Below are 23,325 nucleotides of genomic sequence, written 5' to 3'. Positions count from 1 at the left end.
TAAAACTTGTGATTAGGCATAAGACCTGCTCCCTACCATAGGGACAATGGATCCCAAATGTTCTTGAATTACGTCACCCTAGAGCAGGCATGTTCAAACTGTGGCCCTCCAGCTATTTTGAAACTACACGTCCCAACATGCCTTGATATAGTCTTAGCATTCCCTAATAGCAAAACTGTGGCAAGGCATGATAGGACTTGTAGTTTCTTTTTTTTTTTTTTTCTTGAGTGATTTTTATTTAAATTTTTCGATACACAGAATAACATAGCAAACATAAACTACTTTATCGATTGAATTTGAGGGAAAATAAATAAAATAAATAATCAAAAAAAAAAAAATTAAATAAAATAAATAAAGTAAAAAAACACATATCAATACAGTAATAAATTATATGTTACATTAGTAGTGGTATCTTCCAATCGAACAGATAGCGTTATCAAATTCACATGAATTAATAATTAATCTTTAATTAATAAAATTATATCTTATGCGATGAATATTTTGATGAAAGCCAACGGGACCAAATAAGATAAAATTTAGATTCTGTTTTGCGATTAATATACAAATATCTCTCATGTAGCACTGTTACATTTACTAAGGAAATCCAAGCCTTAAAATCAGGCCCTGATGAATCCATCCAAAGTCTAGCTATGCAAACCTTAGCCAATGTACACAAATTAGGACTTGTAGTTTCACAACAGCTGGAGGGCCATAGTTTAGACATGCCTGCCCTAGAGTATCAGCATTTTTCTCATGGCACCCCAGTATAAATGTTTGTTTATTGATAAAATTGGGGGGGGGGGGGGGACCACATGTATTATGGTCGGCAGCCACTAGCATTTGTTTTGACCATAAATAATTTGCTTTGGCCGTAGGCCACCCATTGCTAAAGCCTTGTGGCCCAGGATCAAAGCAAATGACCATTAGAGAAAAAATGTGTTTTGCAACCAGGCCTGAATTAGGCTCCAATTATATTTTGGTTTTCTCACCTAGTGTCTAAATCCCATTTCTATAGTGGTTCCAGTTAATACATCTACAGTGTCTACTTGGACAGTCAATAGGTCAACATGAAAAAGGTAGACACCTAAAAGATCGACATGAGGCATGTAAGGCTATACGTTATCCGAATCACTTTATTGGCCATGTATACTCTCATATACTAGGAATTTTTTGTGGATACAGTGTAGCTTCAAGCATGGTACACGAGGGATAACAGGACATACATACATTGCATCAGTTGCGCATACAAATGTCAATTCACATGTTGTGATTTGCAAGGTTATACAGAGCAGTCAGGTGGTTAGATTAGCAGTATCTTGGAGTACTTTTTTTGTGGTACTTGGCAGGGACCTGAAGCATCTACCTGATGGGAGAATATCAAACAAGTTATGGCCAGGGTGGAGTTTGTCCGCCGCAATATTCCCAGCTTGCTTCTCGTTTGTCAGATTCATTGGCCCCTCCGTACCAGATTGTAATAGAGGAGCATAGAACGGTGTAAAAAAGCTGCAGCAGCTCCTGCGAAATGTCGAATATTTTTCAGTTGCCTCCAGGAAGAACAGCCGCTGTTGGGCCTTTTTGACAATGGAAGTTATGTTGGGCTCCCATCTGAGGTTGCGAGAGATTTTTGTCCCAAGGAATTTGAAGGTCTCTACCCATGACACCACTCTGTTTGAAATTACTATTGGGACCTTGACATTTTGGTTTTCTCCTGAAGTCTACTATCATCTCGACTGTTTTGATGGGGTTTAGGTCCAGGTTGTTTCTGCCGCACCACTGTGAAAGTCTGTCCACTTCCCGTCTGTACGCAGACTCATCTGCCTCCTTGATTAGGCCGATGATGGTGGTGTCATCGGCAATTTTTATGATTTTTACTGACTGGTCACTCGAGATGCAGTCCTTAGTGTAGAGGGAGAAGAGCAGGGGGGAAAGGACACATCCCTGGGTAGCACCAGTGCTGATCGTACGAATGGCGGATGTGAAGGCTCCGGCTTTCACCACCTGTTTCCATGCAGTCAGGAAGTCCACAATCCAGGAGCAGATAGATTCTGGAACTCCTAGGGAGAGACATTTGGGCTTTAGGATAGCGGGGGCAATTGTGTTAAATGCTGAGCTGAAGTCAATGAATAGGACCCTCGCGTAGGTGCCTGGATGATCCTGGTGTTGCAGGATATAATGCAGCCCTAGTTTAACTGCATCCTTGACGCTTCTGTTTGCTCGGTAGACGAACTGCAGGGGGTCGAGATGGGTGTTTGTCACCTCCCTCAGATGGGGGTGCATGTCCACAGGTGTCGGCATGGACTCCAAAATATGTGAAAAGTCATGTCAACCTTTTCCCTCTTGACCGATTGATGATCAAGACATTGTCTAATAATCCACACTCTTCTCTAGTATGTATATATACAATACGTGTGTGTGTGTGTGTATTTGTGCTCCTGGCAAACCTTGCATTAAGTGTGTACTACTGCGTTATATTAGTGTGTCTATTTCATATACATAATCTAACTTCATAGCACACAGTCATGACTTTGCATTATGGTGCATTTACTTGCTGTCTGGTGTTTAATATTTTCTACCCCTTGTCTTTCTACAGAGTTGCTGTTGAAATCATAACCACAGTGACTACTGCTGATGTCATGTGGCAGGATGGAACTATAGATACCAATATTCGCTCCAATGAGCTCATACCTATTCAGCACTTGGATAACAATGAGTTCTGTCCAGGAGATTTTGTGGTGGATAAAAGAGGTCTGTAAACTTGATTAGCTTCCTAATGAAAATATTTTACATGTTGAGTAATGGGCCCCATACATCAGCAATCGCAATTAATGGTTTTCCAGATCCAGTGATATTTTTTTTTTGCCCAGATAAATGGTTTCTACAATCTATTTGACTTGCCCACACATTACAGATTTGTTTCAGTGATCGGCAGGTTTTTCCTGTTAGAATGCCCACACATACAAAAACAAAACTCCAATAAAACAAGATTTAAAAATCTGTTTAAAAATCTGATTCAGCAATCGACTGGCGATCCCTATTAATTGTTGATTGGGATTGTCAAAAGGGGGACCCCACACATTAAAGATTAATTGTGACAATCATCTCCAGAACGGATGATTGTCACAATTAATTGCTGATGTATGGGGCCCATAACGTTTACATTTGTTGTGTGTGTGTGTGTGTGGTCCAGTCATCTATTTGAAAAGAGGGGTTTCTCCTAAATGTGTTTTTGTTCCACAGCTCATGCGGGACAGGATGCCAGCATATATGGTGTGGTGCAGTCTGGCGATCATACAGGACGTACTTGTGTTGTAAAATGGATCAAACTGAATGCTGAAGGGAATGATGTTGAAGTAAGTGAGCAGAATATGTGCAGACAAGCAGTAGTTTAGATGACTTATTATGCAGCTAGCAAAGGTGTTGTGTGTTTAAGGTGTACATGTACATAGAGTAAAACATTTTCCATTTCAGGTTGTTGGAGAAGAAGAGGACGTCAGTGTATATGATATTGTAGATCATCCAGACTTCAGATTTCGAGCAACCGATATTGTGATACGTATTGGGAGCTCAGACCCTGCTGTTGTCCCTGATGCCAGCCAGGTAACAACACCTTACCTACCCCTCTGCTAAAAAATGTTTTACCAGTTCTACTGCCCACCATAACCATTGGGGCATTTTGATAAAATCCACCTGATCTGGGAAATTCGGGTTTTACATATAATTTGTGAAATGAAGGAATGTTGTAAACTCCATATCTGTGCGCATGTCTTTATTTTTACATTTCCATTTATCTTACCTCCATCTGGCAACTGTTTATGTGATCATTTCCATGCTTTTATGATAAATACCTGCACAAAAGGACTTCCAGAGGCAACCACTCCATTGCTGAAACCACCACAACCAACTTAAAAAAAAAAATTTACACATTTCTTGTCTACTTTTTGAGTTGTGTTCATTGAAGCTGTTCATCATGTAATAGATAGTTTTGTTTTCCAGATTGATAGAGGAAATTTTAATATTGGTACTCGCCATAAAAATCACTTACTACCATCTGGGGGAATACTGCAACCCTCTCTGATTTGTTCTAGTTTTTGCAAGCTGGGTGTCGGTTATCTCTATGGGCCGTATTCAATGTGCCGGCTGCTCACCGTATTCAACATGTCGGCAGGGCCGGCGCCACCACTAGGCAGCCTAGGGCGCCGGCCACTGGAGGGCGGCCACTTGGAGCAGCCCCCCCTCCCCTGGATCAGGTGAGCGGCTCCCTCTCTCTACCCAGTCCCCCGTCCCCTTTGGAGCTACGCTGCGGCACATAGCCGCATCTCAAACCCCCCTGGAGCAAGATGCTGCTCCAGTCCCCCTCTCTCTTCCTTACCCCTGTGGAGTGGCGCATCTCCCGCCACCACCCACTTGCGCGCCCCCCCCCCCCCCCCCCCGGGGAGCTAGACTCCTCTCCAGCCGCCGCTTCAACCACCCCCCCTCCCGTGGAACGGGTGAGAGACGGGGCACCCACCCCCTTCCCGCCTGGGGTGCTCCGGTGCCTTGCACCGGCACTGCATGTCGGGGCAATCCTCGCTGTCAGAGGATGGTGAGGATTCCCCCAAACAGCAAGGCTCGTGGCTAATGTAGGGAGCCCACTGTTTTAGGTGCCGCACACGCCATTTCCCCCTCGCTACAAAAACCTAGCGAGGGGGAAACGGCGTGTGCAGGGGGTCTGTTGAATGCTCACCCTGTGAGCTGTGACAGTGAGCAGGCAGCACTGCTTGTTGTCACAGCTTGCAAAAATCATTGAGTACACCCCTATATCTTTGTTCTATTCTTCCCATTTTTAGGTTTTGCTGAACAAAAATGGAGTAAGTTGGAGGGGTTAGAGGAGTTTTAGTTTTAACTCTTAGTGCCAAACTCCATACACTACACTCTACATGTACCAGTAATCGCTAACACAATGTTCCCGTAGATGGACTTTTATGGTGAGTACAGTGATTTTTATGGTGAGCACAAAAGTCCAATTTTCTGGTGTGTTTTTTTTTTACGTGTTCATAACCCCACTATCCACTACGCATGGAATGTGTGGCTATATGCTGTGAAGCCATTATTTGTAACTAGGGGCCACCTCAGTAACTCATGGCAATATTTTTTTCTTGCACACTGGGGACAGGTAGGTAGATAAACATTGCTTAGCATAATCTGTAATATGTTCAACCGGTTGCAGTGTCACAATGTAGAGAATGTATTGGCCTCATTATGAGTACAGTAATTACTACTCTAGTTCTTTGTTTTCTGCCTTGTGTCATTATATATAATAATCCTGCAGAAAATCTATGATCATGCAGTTTTATTTTCACATATAAACTGGACTCCGTCTTAGTTATTTTGGCAATAAATTGTTTAAAAGAAACAACTTGGTGGTACCTGTGGTGTCATATGTTCTAAATGGAGTATAAGGAAACTGATGGTCTGGAAATAGTTACAGTATATAGTATGGCAGCTGTATTCCAGAATACAGTCATTACTTCATAGGCCACTTTCTTGCTTTGATAAGGATATGGGTCATAGGGTCGACGGGTTTAGGTCGACACCTGAAATAGGTTGACACGAACAAGTCTTCTTTTTGTGTCCCGAATGTCGACATGGTTGACATGGACAGTGTCTAAGTGTGCTGCGTCCCTTCGTATGCCTCGCTGCTCTCTGACATGCCGTAGTGGATGGTATTGTATGAAATACTGTCACCACATGTCTGATAAACTTGTCGACCTTCCCATTGTCGACCTAATGCTTGTGCCGACCTTCTGACCCTGTCAACCTTAGCCATGTTCACAGGTGTCGACCTAAGCCCTGTTGCCCTTCAATGTTCGACCCAATGTATGTCTGTTGGTCTGTATTCCTTGTTCTTCCTTGAGGCGCAAGTCCTGTATGTTACAGCAGGAAACGTCTTTGTTTCATCCCTGACTTCGTCCTTTCTCTCTCTCTCTCTCTCTCTCTCAGCCATCAGTGGGACAGGTCGCTCGTGTCGATGTTAGTAGTAAAGTAGAAGTGATCTGGGCTGACAATTCTAGAACCATTGTTCTTCCACAGGTAAGAATGTCTGTGACTGGAATATTCTGCTACTACTTGGTAAATAATAGGTACTTGTGTAGTTTCACGGTGCCCGATATATCAGATGTAATATCGCCCGATATCGAATGCGATATCGCCCGATATATCGATGCGATTTTTTTTATTTTAGATTTAGATTTTTACCCATTCATAACCCCACTATCCACTACGCATGGAGTTGATTTTATATAGTGTGGCGAGGGGACGCAGATTACTGCACTCGCCACACTATATAAAATCCACTTAATGCGTAGTGGATAGTGGGGTTATGAACAGGTCAAAAAAAAAAAATATATATATATATAGTCCTGGGATGGCACTCCGAAATTGGTAAATGGAATAGAATAGCCGGTGCCCGCCTGTGTTCAGAGCAGTGAACTGCTCCTGTGTACAATAGGGGAGGGGTGACGGCGGCACTCGAAATAAATAGACACGCAGCCAGGTATAAGATACCGACGTTTCAAGCCTAGTGCAGGCTTTTTATCAAGGTGCTTGGAGATATATATATATATATATATATATATATATATATATATATATATATATTCGCATCCGATATATCGGGCGCCGTGAAACTACACAAGTACCATATAATATGCTCCACTCTAGGCTTATCGGATACTATATCTAATTGCATAAACTTTCGCCCATGGGCTTTAGAACTATGTAACTATATTTTATTCAACATATGTAAGCTCACCTGCCTACACCATAGGGGACAGGTGCTAAGAGGCAGTTTTAATGTGCAATTTGCAAACCTTCGAATATCATATACAGTATAGAGCAGGCCTGGCCAACCTGTGGCTCTCCAGATGTTGTCAAACTACAAATCCCATTATGCCTTGCCACAGTTTTGCTATAAGGGAATGTTAAAACTGTGGCAAGGCATGCCGGGATTTGTAGTTTCCCAAAATCTGGAGAGCCACAGGTTGGCCTGTCCTGGTATAATTAATGAAAACGTAATCCACATCTGACATGTGTGAGTGCAAAACTTCTTAAACGGTTTATGGCTTAGGCTACACTGGAACTCCAGTTTTCAAATCTTGCGTTCTGTAGGAGTGTAGCTTAGTCCTTCTTGGGCCTGGTCCTAACTGGTTCATATCAGGCCTCCTAACACAAGATCTATATGGACCAAACCCCATTTACTTCATTAGGGTGGTAAGATAGGGGCAGATGTACTGTATCATGATGCCCATTACGATTGTAAAATAACGGGTCACCCCTTATAGGCTAATGTGTTAAAACCCCCTGCCGATAAGGAGAGCCCTTATGTCCAGTATCTACGGCTCTCCTTATCGGCAGCACTGCGCATGTGCATTTAAAAAAAACGTACCCCCACCCCCCAGCCGGCTCTCTGTACATGTGCGAGATCTCGCTATTCATGCAGCAAGGCTTGTGTTGTCCCTGCAGTGGGTATAGGACAACTCTAGCCCTGGGCTGGCGAACCGGCCAGGGCGATTTAACGCCTTGAAGGCTGTTAACCCCTTCAGTGGCAATCCCGAGAACTTTCCGGACTGTGCCTCAGTGCCCAGTCTGGCAAGCCCGGAAAATTCTCGGGATTGCCACTGTTTAGAGCCGGGCAGCGCTGGCCGGCTCCCGCGCCTCCTCCCCCCCTCCCCTCCGGCTTTTGTATTGAAGTCCCCGTCACCAGCTTATGACAAGCCGGCTGCCAGGGACGGGGTACCAGGGCACAGGTCCTGGCAAAGGCTGATTGACAGTTCAGCATCGCTGCCTGGACCCAGGGAGGCAGTGGTGTGTGTGTTTTTTTTTTTTTTTTTTTTTTTTTTTTTTAAGGGAGCGTTTCCCATAAAAATCTCACCCAGGGGGGAGCGCTTTAAAAAAAAAAAAAAAAACACCACTGAAAAGGGTAATACATCTTCCCGGCCGCTAATTGCTGGTGGGGAGAGCCCCCCCCCCCCAGTTAACTAGCAATTAGTGCAGATATGCACTTAACGCTAGTTGATACATCTGCCCCATAGATCACTCCTGATATATTCAAAATGACCTGTATTACAAATGCAGCTAAAAGGATTGGGTGAGGCAGTTTTCTCCTTCCAGCCATCAGATATTTGCAGAATTGAGTATGTGGTGTATCAAAGTGGGAGGGGTTAGATATTGGGGATTAGTTAGGATAGAACTGTATGACCATCAAAAAGGGAGACTGAGGCCTGTGATACTGAAGATCAAGTTGTGAACATAGTGTTACATTTACCTCCCATGACCACCGTCCCTCTGTTGCTCAAGAAGGCAAATCGTTGGACATGTAGAGAAGGTAAATTCATTTGAAGAGTCTCATATACTTTGCCACAAGGGTTCTATAGCCCATTAAATACCATACAGTATTAAAATTGTACATGTACAAATCATAACGGTGTTCAGTAGTAGTTGTGCAAGCAGCTTAATTAGAACCACTAAATGTTACAGAAAGCTTTATCCTCATCTGTAAGTTGGTATCTGACAGCAGACATGTTATTTAGATCTTTGCAAGAAGTACAGAATGTTGTATTATTGGATGAAAAAAAATCTCATCCTGTTCACTCGTATGTTTCTCTTTAGCATTTGTACAATGTAGAGTCTGAGCTGGAGGAATCTTTCTTTGACTCTGTGGATAGCAGTTCCAGTGGCGCATCCTCTGATGAGTGGGAAGATGATAGTGACAGCTGGGAGACTGACAATGGTTTGACCGAGGATGAGAACTCGCGTCTTGGCATAGAGGTAACAGAGGAAGCACAAAGTGCCACCGCAGAGCCAGCAACACAGCCTGAAGTGGAGGAGCCGGGACAGAGTTCTGCTTCATTTGCTGCAGCCGCTTTAGGGGTCTCTGGCCTTGTAGCCAAAGTTAATGAAAAGGAAGGCTTTGTAAAGAGCTTTAAAGAACTTAAGGAGGCTATTAAAATTCTTGAGAGCTTGAAAAACATGACTGTAGAACAGCTTTTGACTGGTTCTCCAACTTCACCCATTGCTGAGCCAGAGAAATTCACCAGGGAAAAGAAATTTCTTGATGATATCAAAAAGTTGCAGGAAAACCTTAAGAAGACTCTTGATAATGTGGCCATAGCAGAGGAGGAGAAAATGGAATCTGCACCAGAAACCGAGAAAGAGGACAAAGCTGAGGCTCAGACGCCTGGACGTTCTGAATGGCCAAGTGACACGCCTGTCTTGTGCCAGCAGTGTGGTGGAAAACCTGGGGTCCTATTCACCAGTGCCATAGGAGAGGTGTTCTCAGTGTTAGATGCTGCACCAGGTAAGGGGACAGTGATGTAATATCTGGCTGCTGCACACTTGTCATCCCAGCAGAATACTGAGCAGTTTGTAGTCTTAGGTTACTGTCTTGAGTAAATAAATTATATGTGCTTTGTGTGGTATTGACAGCTGTTCCATTGAATGAAGGTTCAATCCTATATCTGCACAGCATTACCACATATTGAAATGCAGGCAAATGCTGTACTATCCTAGATGCTTGGGCAGTCTGCAGTTTAGTGCCTGTTTTGATGCCTAAGGAGCTGGCGTGTCTGACCTCAGCAGCTGGGGTGGCCTCTGATGTCAGGCACCGCTTTAATATGCTCTGTATTCCCAGCGGTGTCCAGCCAGCTACTGTAAGTAAGGCACTCCTGATGCATTTCATGTCTTCTTGGTAGTTGGTCAAGAATATTCGTGGTCCTGCGAGTGTGCCTTAAATATGTAAAACAAAAACTTTGTCATTGTGTTGGTTCATCAATTAATATGTTTCAGTTAACATTCTGTTATGTTCTCATATGGGCACCCAATGTCCTCCCTACCTGTTTGAGTGCAGCCGTCTCCTACACACATGATGCTTACTTGGTGGTAATTGCCAGCTATGGGCTGAACCAATATTCATGCGTGCAGGCAATCTATCCAATAGAATCTTATATAATCAATATTATGTATGACCTAGTTCAGTGCTGCCCAGTGACTATATGGTCTGCATACAAAGGATGGCCCACAAAAAGGCTGCATCCACAGTATAGGTGACCTGTAAACATTATATGTAATGGCTGCAAAAATCGGAATCAAAATGACATCCACACATGTCATTGTTTTAGAGATGTCATTGAGCTTCAAATAATCATACAGTATGTGGACCAAAAACCTGTAGTGACTGTTATCCAAAATGGTAATGTAGTGAACAAGGTGACGTTTAAACTGGAAGCTATACAAAGCCTAAGTGTCATTGCCATCTTGTCTCCCTACTTGCATCTCTCTAGAGAGCCATGTTTTCAAGAAGTTGGAGTTCCAGGCGCCAGAAGCAAAGAAGTTTTTCAGCACCGTGCGCAAAGAAATGGCTCTCCTTGCCACCTCCCTTCCTGATGGCATCATGGTGAAAACCTTTGAAGACAGAATGGTTCGTACTTTCCAGCTTTACCACTGTGCTCCTTGTTAGACAGTGTCAATGCAGTTTCTTGTGGCTGCTTTCCTGTGGCATTCTAAATCATATTATAGAAGTGGTTTATGATTCCCTACATGCTGTTACTCTGACGTACTGGATGTTTTGTTTGTGCAAACTGTTTGCAACATACTGTATAATTGTCACTGTTATATTCCCTCCAATAGACTTGTTTTCCCATAAGCTTGTAGTTTATTGTTCTTATTAATAAAAAATGGGAAAAGGCAGTGGCAGAGCTGCCTGCTCATGACCTTGCAGGCGACCTAATGTAGATTGAGAGCGTTAACTTAAAGCCAAATAAGTGACACTGATTCACCAGCTGATGCTAGTAATAGTATACAAAGTTATTACTGTTCTGTAAATATAGTAGTAACAGATATGGGATGTTCTAGTTATTTGATGAGCAAGAGATTAGTTTACTTAGGGGTAGAAGTATTCTACCCTTACAGATCGTGCTGGAATAACTTCAGGCTTCGCCTTTTTACTGAGGTAAAACAGGAAGCACCAGTGATGACATCTTGGCTACTTGAGTGGGGGGAGTGAAAAACTCGCTGCTCCATAGCACATCAGTCTAGTACTGATGTGCTGTAGGAGGTTAGATATCAAGATATCGTCAAAAGGCGCTTTGATAGGAGTGTGCTTAAAGCCAAGCAGCAGTTTAAAAATGGGTAGTTACTCCCAATAGTAAACAAAAAATGGGTACAGGAAGGGTAAAACTGCGCTAAGTATATAGTCTACAGATGTAAATTTCATAAAAATTATACAGTTTAATATGCAGCTTTTTCAAGGATGTCTTGCTCTGTCTAGAGTCCAGGTTTAAATACCCTCTTAATGAGTGTGATCATCATACACTCGTTTGTGCAATTAGTAACTTATAGCACTCATTATAGGTGATTTCGGTGGGTGCAAGGTCCTGTTGTCATAGTTATAGAGAAACTTCATATCCAATGGACATATTGAGGCAGCACTCCTTATAGATGCAAAAAAAAAAAGAAATAATTTATTTCATATGCAAAAGATTGTAGCTAAACTGGACTGGGATGCAACTGATGGCTTCTCAAGGTATAGTCACCAAAGTGCAGCATGATCACACAGTCAGCAACAGTGACAATATAAATATATATATATATATATATATATATATATATATATATATATATATATATATTATAATATTCTCCATGGGGGATGCAGTCTCAAGTTCTTCTAGTAGCTCTGTCAAAGCATTTAGGTCCAGGACATCTCCCGTGCAGCCATGGACAGCGTTGCCCTGCTGTGGATATGGGGCAATCACAACTGCAGCTGTCAAAATCAGTTGTTGGGGATGTCTGACCGGTCAGTACCACTGACAGTCTATACATTGCCTAACATATCGGTCTTTTATCTTGTCAATAGCAGTGCCAATAATGATAGGGGCCAAATTACCACTGCTGCCTTACATGTGGTAGAAGCATAATGTGTGCTGATACCAATTCTCCCCCATAACGCCTGGTCTTGCATCTACGTCTATATTTCCATAAACTAGAGAAATGACATAGAAAGAAGAGATTGTTTTTGTTGTGTTTTTCAAGTCTAATTTTCCTTAAGTTTTTTTTTTTCATTAAAAACCTAGAAACATTTGTGCTCTTTTAATTGTCCATTGTTCTAATGGTTGTGTTAAGCTTGACTGCTTACAAACAATGGGAAGTGAAGGAGGATTACGCAAATAATTGAGAAGTTTGTGTTCCGTACAAACTGGGGACATACAAAGTATTCTCTGCTTGTGTGCAATAAGTGAACTAGGTTCCTGTATGTTTTGCAGCAGGACAACTGGTGATCCTATTAAGTAAATAGTAATGCCGGGTGTAAATGATGATATCAATTTTATTTTTTTGGGGGGTAGTTCCCATTCGGCCATCATCCCAATTTGTGGCTTTTGTTAGTATGCAAATGAGGGGCCTTTACTTGTAGCTTCTCTTCAGTGCTTCTTTCAGGCAGTCTGTGCACCTGTGAGCTCTGGGATCCCATGTTGTTTGGGCAGGTATGCAATTGTACACACATGATACTGCCCAGCTCTGACATCCTACATCAGCTCGATGTTTCACTGTACCTGTACTGTGAAGGACATCCGAAGCAGCCCTTATAAATAAGTAATCGATGTAAGGGATTATTGTATTTGGAGCAATGTTTTTTACTATAAGACTTGACGAATGCAGCAAGACTATGCCAGGCAGACCATATCTTACCTCTATTTAAGGTCCCCTATCACTTGTGAAGGGTAAAAGGTAAGAGATCAGGTGCTTACATGATATCTTATTGTCCAGGCCTCTACCATGCAGTGGGTGCAGTGTAACACTGTAACTAAAGCCTATGATTTGTCCAATACAGCCATGTTAATACGGTTTTCTCCCTTCCTCTTCAGGACCTCTTCTCTGCTTTCATAAAAGGGCCTACACGCACACCATACGAGGATGGACTGTTTCTGTTTGACATTCAACTGCCCAATATCTATCCAGCTGTACCACCTCTATTCCGTTACCTGTCTCAGTGCAGTGGGAGGCTCAATCCTAATCTCTATGACAATGGGAAAGTCTGTGTGAGTCTGCTGGGCACATGGATTGGAAAGGTAATTGGAATGGAATTTGCATAACATTGCTGCAGGATCTCTGGTATATGCAGCATATTTTTCTACACATATAGGGGAAATGCATCAAACCTTTTAAAAAGTGAAGTGGAAAATTTTGCCCAAACCAACCCATCCTCTTCTAGCTACCGCTTTTCAAAATACATTCTAAAATAGTATGTAGAAGCTGATAGGTCACCCATAGCAACCAGTCTACTTAGCCACTCTTTAAAATATTTGATATGTTTTCAACTTTGGGGCAGATATATTAAGCCTTAACAAGAGATAAAGTGAATGGTGATAAAGGACCAGTCAATCGGCTCCTAGCTGTCATTTCTTAAGCATAGGTGGGTATTCCATCCCAGGTCCCGACAGTTGGGACCCTGGCCCGTTTTTGGCCCGCTCGCCAGTTTATCGGTAGGCGGGATTCAATGTGCCTCCTGCTGATTGGCTGAAGGGGGGGGGGGGTCTGTGAAAATGGCTGTGGATTGTTGAGATCCAGCCCTGATCTCAACAATCCACGGCCATTTTTGACGAAACGGACCCGACTGCTTTTAAAGTCTGGTCCGCTCTGTTGAGAATGGCAACATTGAATAGGCGCCCGTCACTATATCCCCTGTGGTGACTAGCAGCGGGCATTGAATACAACCCCCCCCCCCAATACCCTGTAATGTTGCAGTTAGGAGCTTACTGACTGGTTCTTTATCACCTTTGCACCTTTATCATCTCTTTTTAAGGTGTAATACTTCTGCCCCCCCTGTCTCTTGTTTCTCATAAATGATGTATCTTATTTTTCCAAATAGCACCTCTCTGTGTACCATGACCATGTTCTGACCACTGTTAAGGTGCGTACACATGGGGCAATATGATCGCGGGCAATATATTGCTCAGCAATCATATTGCCCCGTGTCCCGTTTTCATCTGCGACCAGAGATGGTCGCAGATGAAAATTTAAACACTGCTGGGTGAAGAGGCAGGGGATGTCGCTGGTCGGAGGAACATGTTCCTCTGACCAGCGACCATTCAGGGGCTGAAAACGGGAGCACGCACCCGGCGATATCGCTGGTGCACACTCCAATCACTGGCAATATGGTCGCTCAGCAACCATATTCCCAGCGATTTCAGCCCCTATCGCCCCCGTGTGTACACAGCATTACTTGTACATATCTGAATCTGCCAACTCCATTGTGTATCTGCAACTTTGTACATGTGTTGTACTTATTTCTGTGTTTGGAAAGCTGCAGCCTAGCGTCTCTAGTAGACTGTGAGTGGCTTTTCGCTGCGTCAAGATGCAACCAAGATGCGCAATTGAATGTACTTTGAGATTCTTCACCTTTTTGAGAGTTGAGCTTTATTAATGCAGCCTGCCCTTGCTTTAATACTGGTATTTCTCCATTGTGCTAGGAGCACCTTGTGGTGGTGGAATGAACCATAACCTCATTCATCATTACACTTATCTCCAGTATACTGTTACATGAAGATAAGGTCTAAGCTTATAAAACTCTATGTAAATACAAATCTTTTTGCACATCTGCATGGCATAGATACAGCCAACACAAAATTATCACTATTCCAATAATGTCCCATGCATCTGATCACATAGACATTAGTTGCTACTATGGGGGAATTTAATTTAACAGGATACATTTTCGCTCGATAAAACTGAACTTTACTGTGATTTTTTTGTTGCATTCTTTTTTTTTTTTTTTTTCAGTGGTAATCGCAACCCCCCTAACATCTGTTTATACCAGCTTAAAAAAAAAAAACATTTTCGTGCAAAGACACACAGGGGGCTATGCAATGTGCCGCCGCTATTTCCGCTGTTCGAAATAGCAGCGGCTCCCTATTCAATGCTGTCATTAACGACAGCATATATGCGGAATTACGGCACAACGGGCCCGACTTCAGAAGCTGTCGGGCCTATTCTGATGATAATGGCCGTGGATTGTTGTGATCCAGGCCGCAGATCGACGTTTTTGCCGCCACGCCCCCTTTTGCGCCCATCGGCAGACGAGACATTGGATCCGTCTGTCGTTATGCGGTTGATCTGACCGCAAATGGGCCAGGATTGTGGCTGTCGGCGAAGATCAACAGCCGTGATCCCAGATTGCATACCCCCCACCGAATCTGCGACAATTTCCTTGACCCACGTAGTTTAGCAATCGTGTCCACGAGAACCGGTTTATCATACATTTTGGTTTGTTTTGACTAGGCAGGTGAATAAAAAATATTAGCGGATAGCACAATCTTTTGAGAATAAATGAATAGCCCCCCTGGAGATCAAATAGTTGAAGTAACTAATTGAATCCCCTCCCTATATGTTGATGGGAGGTTGGAGTTCGGTTCAACCGTGATGTTTTAAACCAGAGTTGGCTACTGTTTGTATGAGGAGAGAAGAAACCAATAAAGTGTTTACTAAATAGCAAATGTTTAGGGGGGTATTAAATCCCCCGCCACTATTTTCAATGGGGGATTTAACCGGGCCGGGTCACAGCTGTCTGGCCGACCCGACAGTCGTGACCCGGGATTGAATGCCGCTCTTATTTAGGGTACAAACCAGAACAATTTAGCCTCAATTCCCCCAATTTCAATGTGATCTCGACCTATTGTATGTAAATTGATCATGGTTTGGCATGTGTTAGATCAGATTCCGATCTGATGCGTGTCCCTGCCGGTCATTTTGGATCCTACCTGCAGCAGTCAGGAGATTTGTAAAAGATCCATTCAACTGGATACAGATCGTGATCGGATTGCGTGCTCCAAGAGATCATGCGATCATCGTACGATCATCTCATGATCTGTTCACGTTCGTTCTGGTGTGTACCTAGCTTTAGTGTCCGAACCAAGCTGCTATATCAGCATCTGGGGATTTGAAAACCCACAAAAAATCAATATGACAAACAAGTTTTTTTTGGGTGGTAAACATCTAAATATAATCAGGCTGATAGTAAATTAGGCATTTATTAGTGTGAAGGTAGCAGGTCCTTTTTGTATATGTAAATGTGTTCATAAATAATAGATAATAACAAACAGCTTCCAATAAATGGCATTAAAAAGAAATATATTACTAATTGACAATTCAATCATTTCATTGAAGATATGGATTCCGCCAGATCAGAACACATATCATAAGAAAAACACCTAATCCTTTATAATGTCTGATCTAATGATTTTCAGTGCATACTTATAAATGTTTATTTATTACAAATCCATTGACTGTTTGCTACTTTTACATCTGAAAATACCTTTAATGCTTTTTTTGCTCCTCCATTATCGTTCTTGCTAGTCTCTTGAATGCCTCAAGCACAGTATGCAAATGAGCTAGAAGGCAGACTTTTTAGTTACAGTATCTCTAAAGAATATGTATCATGACCTTCATTATTTGATTTTGTAACGTTTTGTCTACATGATTTTACTTTTTAGATTTCTTTAATTACTTCATACTTATTTTGTGACAGGGTACAGAGAGGTGGACAAGCAAGTCTAGTCTTCTCCAAGTTCTGATATCAATACAAGGTGGGTGTGCAAACCTAGTAATTTAAGATCTAGAATTCCATAATCTATCCGTGCAGCAAGTGTTAAGGTGCATACACACGCAATGATGCTGGAAGTGATCCGACATGGTTCACGAGTGTATCAAATCGTTCATTGTGCGTACACACGGAACGATTTGATACACTTCACAACAGATTGGTCTGCATGCATGGCAGGTCATAGACCATCATTAACCATCGGCCGCGCATCATTAACTATGCACGGAATTCCTTTTTAAATTGTTGCGTGTGTAAGCACCTATAACTGTTAGTGTATATCTCTCTATCTATCTATATCTCTCTCAAAACATCTTTTATTCATTTATAATGTTTGCACAATTGTGGAATGGTGGGAAGTCCTCTATACACCTCAATTGGTGCCATAAGTATTATATAACACAAGTCCATATCAAAAGTTTTCTTGGTACTTATGTTAGTTGGGCCCCCACTATAGTTAGTACGCTCATACCCCCACTATCCATGTCGGCATGGAGTTGATTTTATATAGTGTGGCGAGCGCACGCGGAAAACTAAGCAAATAGCTTAGTGGGCGACCAACTAACATATAAGTACCGTTTTTTTCTTTATTTTATTGAAGTATTTTTCTCAATAAAAATGTTCAATGACTATATTTTTATTTTTGTAAATTTATAATAAAATGTGCTGCTTCACCCAACGCGTGTCATCCACCAGAGGACTTCTTCAGGGGTTTAGCTAAAATATTTTGGCAATCTTGGCAGGGTAAATAGTTGTTGTTGTTGTTTTTTTTTTGTTTTTTTTAAATTAAGAAAGTAAACTTTTGATATGGACTTGTATTATATAATACTTTTAGCACCAATTGAGGTGTGTAGAGGACTTTCCACCAAGGGCGCCATTCCACAATTGTGTATATAGATCTTGTGCCAGCAGGGAAGTTTTTGGGTAAGGCTGCCTTGTATTGTGTTTAATAACATATATACCTTTCAAATTAAGCACGAACCAGGGGTCTGGATTTGAGTGAGTGTGTGTGTGTGTGTGTCTATCACTTCAGTTCATTAGGAAAACATGTATTATAAGGAAGAAATGGGCAGATATATTAAGACTCAAAGGGGTAGATTTATGAAGCAGTGATAAGGGAAGAGGTTGCCATGGGCCACTTCTATCGGCTACTCTGTATAATTTTATTTGATGCAAATTACAGCTGCTTCTTTAGTGCTGATTGGTTGCAATTGGGCACTTCTCCTCCCTTATCATTGCTTCATACATCTACCCCAAGAAGAGATAAATGCGAGAGTGATAGACGGATAAATGTCCAGCTCATAACTGCCATTTTCATACACTGCCTATAACATGACAGTTGGGAGCATATTTATCACACCTCACATATATCTTTCTTTTCTCTTTCAATGGTCCTGGTGACACAGCTCAACACTGGGATGTAGGAGGGTCCGAAGGAGCCAGGCACCTATCCTAAAGTTTTAGAGGGTAGGCTCCTCCCCTACTGCATCCCTGGACTCTTCAGTTCGTGTTAGGTGCCCACTGGAGTGGGCGCTATTCTAAAGGGCTGCAGGAGCAGCCGAAGAATTAGAGTAGTTAGGGGATTTTTATTGTTTTATTAACTTTTACCCTAGCTAGGTAGGCACAGTGTGAGGATTCTCATAGTGAATCCTCACACTGCTAGCGCAGCAGGAGCTGACAGAAGCGCGTCCTGTCAGCTCACTGTGCACAGGGGAGACACTGTCTGGTCTCCCTGTGCAGCGCTTATAGCCTTTTCTAAAAGGCTGCCTGGGCTCCGGAGTACCCTGAAACCGGCTCCACATTTAGGTGGGGATCATGGGGGACAGGCGCTCCGTGATGGCGGCGGCCATTTTATGCGGAGCTTACACGCTGAGCTCCTAGATGAGAGGACAGCAGCGTTGTGACAGGCATGTTCCAAGTGATCCCCAGTTGAGGGGGAGACACTGGAACTAGGAAATCCTACCTGAGGAGCGGCTGGCTGGGGGTGGTTGGCGCCAAAAGGTCACGGACCCCGCAGCAGCAGGGACCTGTGGTCTCTTCCTTCACTCTGACTTTGGCGCCTTTCAGAACGCTTGCAGCGGAGCTGAGCTGGCTTACTGATCCTGGCAGAGTGACTTGGATTTCCTGGGCATCGCTTCCCCGCAGTTGAAACCAACAGACAGATAAGTGATTGGGTGCATTGCCTCTGTATAAACGCTTGTACATTGTTTGCACTGTGTATACTGATAGATATACATTTATCACTTGCATCATGTCTGAGCATCAGGCTGCGGTTTTGGGGGAGGGAGCCCTTAGTGCACTGAGCGCGTGCAATGTTTGCACACAAAAGTTTGTCCCTGAGCAGATGGCCAAGGGGGGCTTATGTATTACTTGCGCTGATGTGAGACCCATGGGCAGTGAACCCCATAGGGCAGAGCAGATGGAACCTGCGTGGGCCAGGGCCCTAGGCAGGTCAGTTAACGCTTTGGTGCAGCTTTTGGACAGGCAGAGTGATGGGCTGGTAGAATCACAGAGACCTATGCCATCATCTCAGCAGTCGTCTGGCTCCTTGCCTCTTACCCAGGCAGATCCTGCGCTGATTCAGGTGATGCAGGATACTGCTAAAGGGATCAACAGGTTCAGTGAAATGCTGGACAAAATGGATGATGTGGCAGGGACCCCTAGAAGGTCTTATGCTTTAACTACTGTGGTAGATGAGGAGGAAGGAGAGTATACTGACATCCCCTGGGATCAGGGTGATGATGTGGAAGAGAACTCTGCTGCTGGTATAGAGGATCTCATTGTTGCTGTGAAGCAGGCTTTAAAGCTGTCTGTGGAGGATAAGACTCCTGTTAAAGGTGTTTTTAAGCGACAGCGGAAGGAGGCTGTTACTTTTCCTTCAGATGAGGGGTTACAGGAATTGTTAGAAGGGGCTTGGAAAACTCCTGATAAGAGGCTACAGATGCCTAAGCGATTCCTTAGTCTGTACCCCATGCCAGAGTCTCATGCGGAGCTCTGGGAAAAGGTCCCAGTTGTGGACGCTTCAGTGGCACGTTTGTCCAAGGCTACTGTATTACCAGTACAGGGCGGTGCAGCTTTCAAAGATTCTGTGGATAAAAAGCTAGAGGGTAACCTCAAGGCTATCTTTGAAGGGGTGGGGTTTACCTTACGGCCCCTTATTGCTTCAGCCTGGGTCTCTAAGGCCATGATAGAGTGGGCTGGTGAATTATGCACCATGCTGCAGGCTGACCCTGGTGCGTTACTGCTTGCAGAAAAGATTAAGGCAGCTGCAGAATATGCAGTGGAAGCAGAGGAGGAAGCTATTAAAATGGCAACCAGAGTGTCCACAGTCTCCATTAATGCCAGGAGAGTGCTTTGGCTTAAAGCCTGGGAAGCAGACAATGAGTCCAAGAAGGCTCTGGAAACATTAGCCTACAAAGGAAAGGTACTTTTTGGTACCGAATTAGAGGAGATTATAAAGCAGGCCACGGGCGGCAAAAGTACATTCCTGCCGGCCTCCTCAGCAAAGCAGACGTCCAGATTTTCTGCTTTTAAGCCGTCCTTTCGGCCCTCCCCTAGAGGTGGTGCGTCCTTTCGAGGACAGTCTTTCAGGGGAAGGTTTCAGTCCTCTAGAGGCAAGACACAAAAGTCAAAATTTGGCTCTTTTCACAAGAAGCCTGCCACAAAGGGAGAGGATAAACCCTCTGCATGACTGTCAGGGGCTTCGCCCGACAGTGACAAAAGTGGGGGGGCGTCTCACACTCTTCAGGGACGCTTGGGCTTCTCTAGGCCAGGATGCCTGGGTGTTAGATATTATAACACAGGGTTACAAAATCCCTTGCAGAGGGCCGCCTCCGAAGAGGTTCATCCCCACATCCTTACCAAAGGAGGCACGGCTTCGTACAGCTCTTGTGAGAGCAGCTCACTCCCTTTTGGAAAAAGGGGTGGTTACACCAGTCCCCAGGGCAGAGTGGAAGAAAGGCTTTTACTCCACGCTGTTCCTGGTGCCCAAACCAGACGGGTCTTTCAGACCAATACTAAATTTGAAGTCCCTAAATGTTCATTTATGGGTAGACCATTTCAAAATGGAGTCCCTACGGTCAGTACTCCTGAGTCTGGACCAGGGAGAATTTTTGGCGTCCATGGATGTCCAGGACGCATATTTGCACGTTCCTATACACCCGGAGCATCAGACCTTGTTGAGGTTTGCCATAGGAGACCTGCATTTACAATTCCGGGCGTTACCCTTTGGGCTAGCAACCGCGCCAAGGGTATTCACAAAGATAATGTCAGTAATGGCGGCGGTGCTGAGGCTCAGGGGAATCACAGTAATACCCTATTTGGACGATCTCCTGTTCAAAGCAGAGTCAGCAGCCATGCTGCAGAGTCACTTGGCAGAGGCCATCAGTTTTTTGCAGGCTCACGGCTGGATTTTAAATTTGCAAAAATCTCAGTTGGTACCGTCACAAAGGCTCCAATTCTTGGGAGTCATACTGGACACCCATCTTCATCGGGTATTCCTCCCGGAGGTAAAGGCCAGGGATCTGGTCACCCTAGTCCAGGAGATTCTCAGGGCTCAGAGCATTTCAGTATGGAGGTGCCTCAAGCTCCTGGGGAAGATGGTGGCGTCATTCGAGACGCTTCAATTTGCCAGGTTCCACTCTCGGAGGTTCCAATGGAACATTTTGTCAGCCTGGTCAGGAAACACTTTGACCATGAAATCCGAGATGATAGTGCTGTCTTCGGACACCCGAGAATCCTTGAAATGGTGGACAGAAGTAGATTCCCTTCAGTGGGGTCGGTCATTACAGACCTGGGGCTGGTTGATAGTAACTACCGACGCCAGTCTCAGGGGCTGGGGGGCAATAGTCCTGGATCTCAGGCTTCAGGGCCTGTGGACGGCAGAGGAATCAGCGTTACCAATCAACATCTTGGAGCTGAGAGCTGTCTGGAAAGTGATTTCCTTGGCGGGAGACAGGTTACAGAACCTCCCTTTGAGGATTCAGACCGACAATGCCACAGCTGTGGCGTATCTGAATCACCAGGGAGGTACACGCAGCAGATTGGCCATGTGGGAGGTGTCCAGAATCTTCCTATGGGCGGAACAGAATGTTCCAGCTGTATCGGCTATATTCATTCCAGGAATAGAGAATATAGAAGCCGACTTCCTGAGCAGGGAGGAGCTCAAGGAAGGGGAATGGAGCTTACACCCTCAGGTGTTTCACCAAATCACTTCGATGTGGGGAACTCCGGATGTGGACCTGATGGCATCCAGGGTCAACCGTCAAGTGCCCAGGTTCTATGCCAGAACAAGGGATCCACTAGCGGAGGCTGTGGATGCCATGACTATTCACTGGCAGGGAGATCTCCTTTATGCGTTCCCACCAGTACCAATGTTACCGAGACTTCTGAAGAAAATACAAGGGCAGAAGGTTCCAGTGATCTTAGTGGCCCCAGATTGGCCAAGGAGGTCCTGGTACTCGAGGCTTCAGAGGTTGTCTGTGGACTCATGGCGTCTACCTCTGAGACCAGACCTTCTAAGACAAGGCCCATTCAATCACCTGGATTCAGATCGATTGATTTTGACGGCCTGGCTATTGAAACCACCATTTTGAAAAGAAAAGGGTTTTCTGAGGCAGTAGTACAGACAATGATAAAAGCCAGAAAAGCTGTATCTTTGGCAAATTATTATAGAGTCTGGAAGACTTACATTCGATGGTGTGAGAGAAGAAAGGCTCATACATCTCATTTTAAGCTATCAAGAATGATGGAATTCTTACAAGATGGTTTTTCATCGGGCCTAAGCCTTCAGTCACTGAAGGTGCAGATTTCGGCCTTGTCCATCTATTTCCAGAAAAAGATAGCCATTTTGCCGGAAATTCAAACCTTTTTACAACGAGTATCCAGGTTGAAACCTCCATACAAGCAACCAGTAGCACCTTGGGATCTATCACTGGTTTTGGAATGCCTTCAAAAGGCACCTTTTGAACCTTTAAGGTCGGCTGACTTTAAGTTTCTCACGTGGAAGCTAGTGTTTTTGTTAGCAGTAGCATCTGCTAAAAGAGTTTCAGAGTTGGGAGCCTTGTCATGTAAATCTCCCTTCTTAATTTTTCATGATGACAGGGCTGTTTTAAGAACAGTGCCTCAGTTTTTACCGAAGGTGGTATCTACCTTCCATTTAAATCAGGAGATAGTTCTACCTGTGTTTCAACCCCCAGAGGGTTCTAAGAAAAGGGACAAGTTGAGAACTTTGGATGTTGTGCGTGCCTTACGCATATATGTGGACAGAGTGAAGAGTGTCAGGAAGACTGACACTTTGTTGGTATTGTATGACGTACACAAAATTGGTTGGCCTGCATCTAAGCAGACTATTGCTAGGTGGTTGCGGTCTGTGATAGCCTTTGCATACACCAAAGTGGGTAGACCAGTACCGGCCAAAATAAATGCGCATACCACCAGGTCAGTTGCCACCTCTTGGGCGGTTTGACATGGGGCCACAGCTGAGCAGGTTTGCAGAGCTGCCACTTGGTCATCTGTTCACACATTTGCCAAATTCTATAGATTCCATGAGTTCGCGTCGGAGGACGCATCATTCGGGCGAGCAGTGCTGAGAGCTGCAGACCTGAGCGTACCCTCCCAAAGGACCGGCTCTGGAACGTCCCAGTGTTGAGCTGTGTCACCAGGACCATTGAAAGAGAAAAAGGGATTTTTGTAAGAAC

At 44.0% G+C, this 23,325-nt stretch overlaps 1 protein-coding gene across 1 annotated transcript in view; it reads left to right on the top strand.

Annotated features, from left to right (window-relative positions):
• Positions 1–23,325, top strand: part of UBE2O (ubiquitin conjugating enzyme E2 O) — a 45,528-nt gene that overhangs the window by 18,901 nt on the left and 3,302 nt on the right. The window contains exons 10-17 of the mRNA XM_083147831.1: positions 2,591–2,745; positions 3,238–3,350; positions 3,469–3,597; positions 5,980–6,069; positions 8,647–9,334; positions 10,317–10,453; positions 12,897–13,100; positions 16,556–16,613. Of these exons, the coding sequence (XP_083003957.1) occupies positions 2,591–2,745; positions 3,238–3,350; positions 3,469–3,597; positions 5,980–6,069; positions 8,647–9,334; positions 10,317–10,453; positions 12,897–13,100; positions 16,556–16,613 (1,574 nt within the window). The remainder of the gene's footprint in view (positions 1–2,590; positions 2,746–3,237; positions 3,351–3,468; positions 3,598–5,979; positions 6,070–8,646; positions 9,335–10,316; positions 10,454–12,896; positions 13,101–16,555; positions 16,614–23,325) is intronic.

Source organism: Crinia signifera, chromosome 6 (genome assembly GCF_055691185.1).
Source record: "Crinia signifera chromosome 6, ASM5569118v1, whole genome shotgun sequence".
NCBI lineage: Eukaryota > Metazoa > Chordata > Amphibia > Anura > Myobatrachidae > Crinia > Crinia signifera.
The sequence above is the reverse complement of the archived record's forward strand: the minus strand, read 5'-3'. Positions and strand labels throughout refer to the sequence as shown.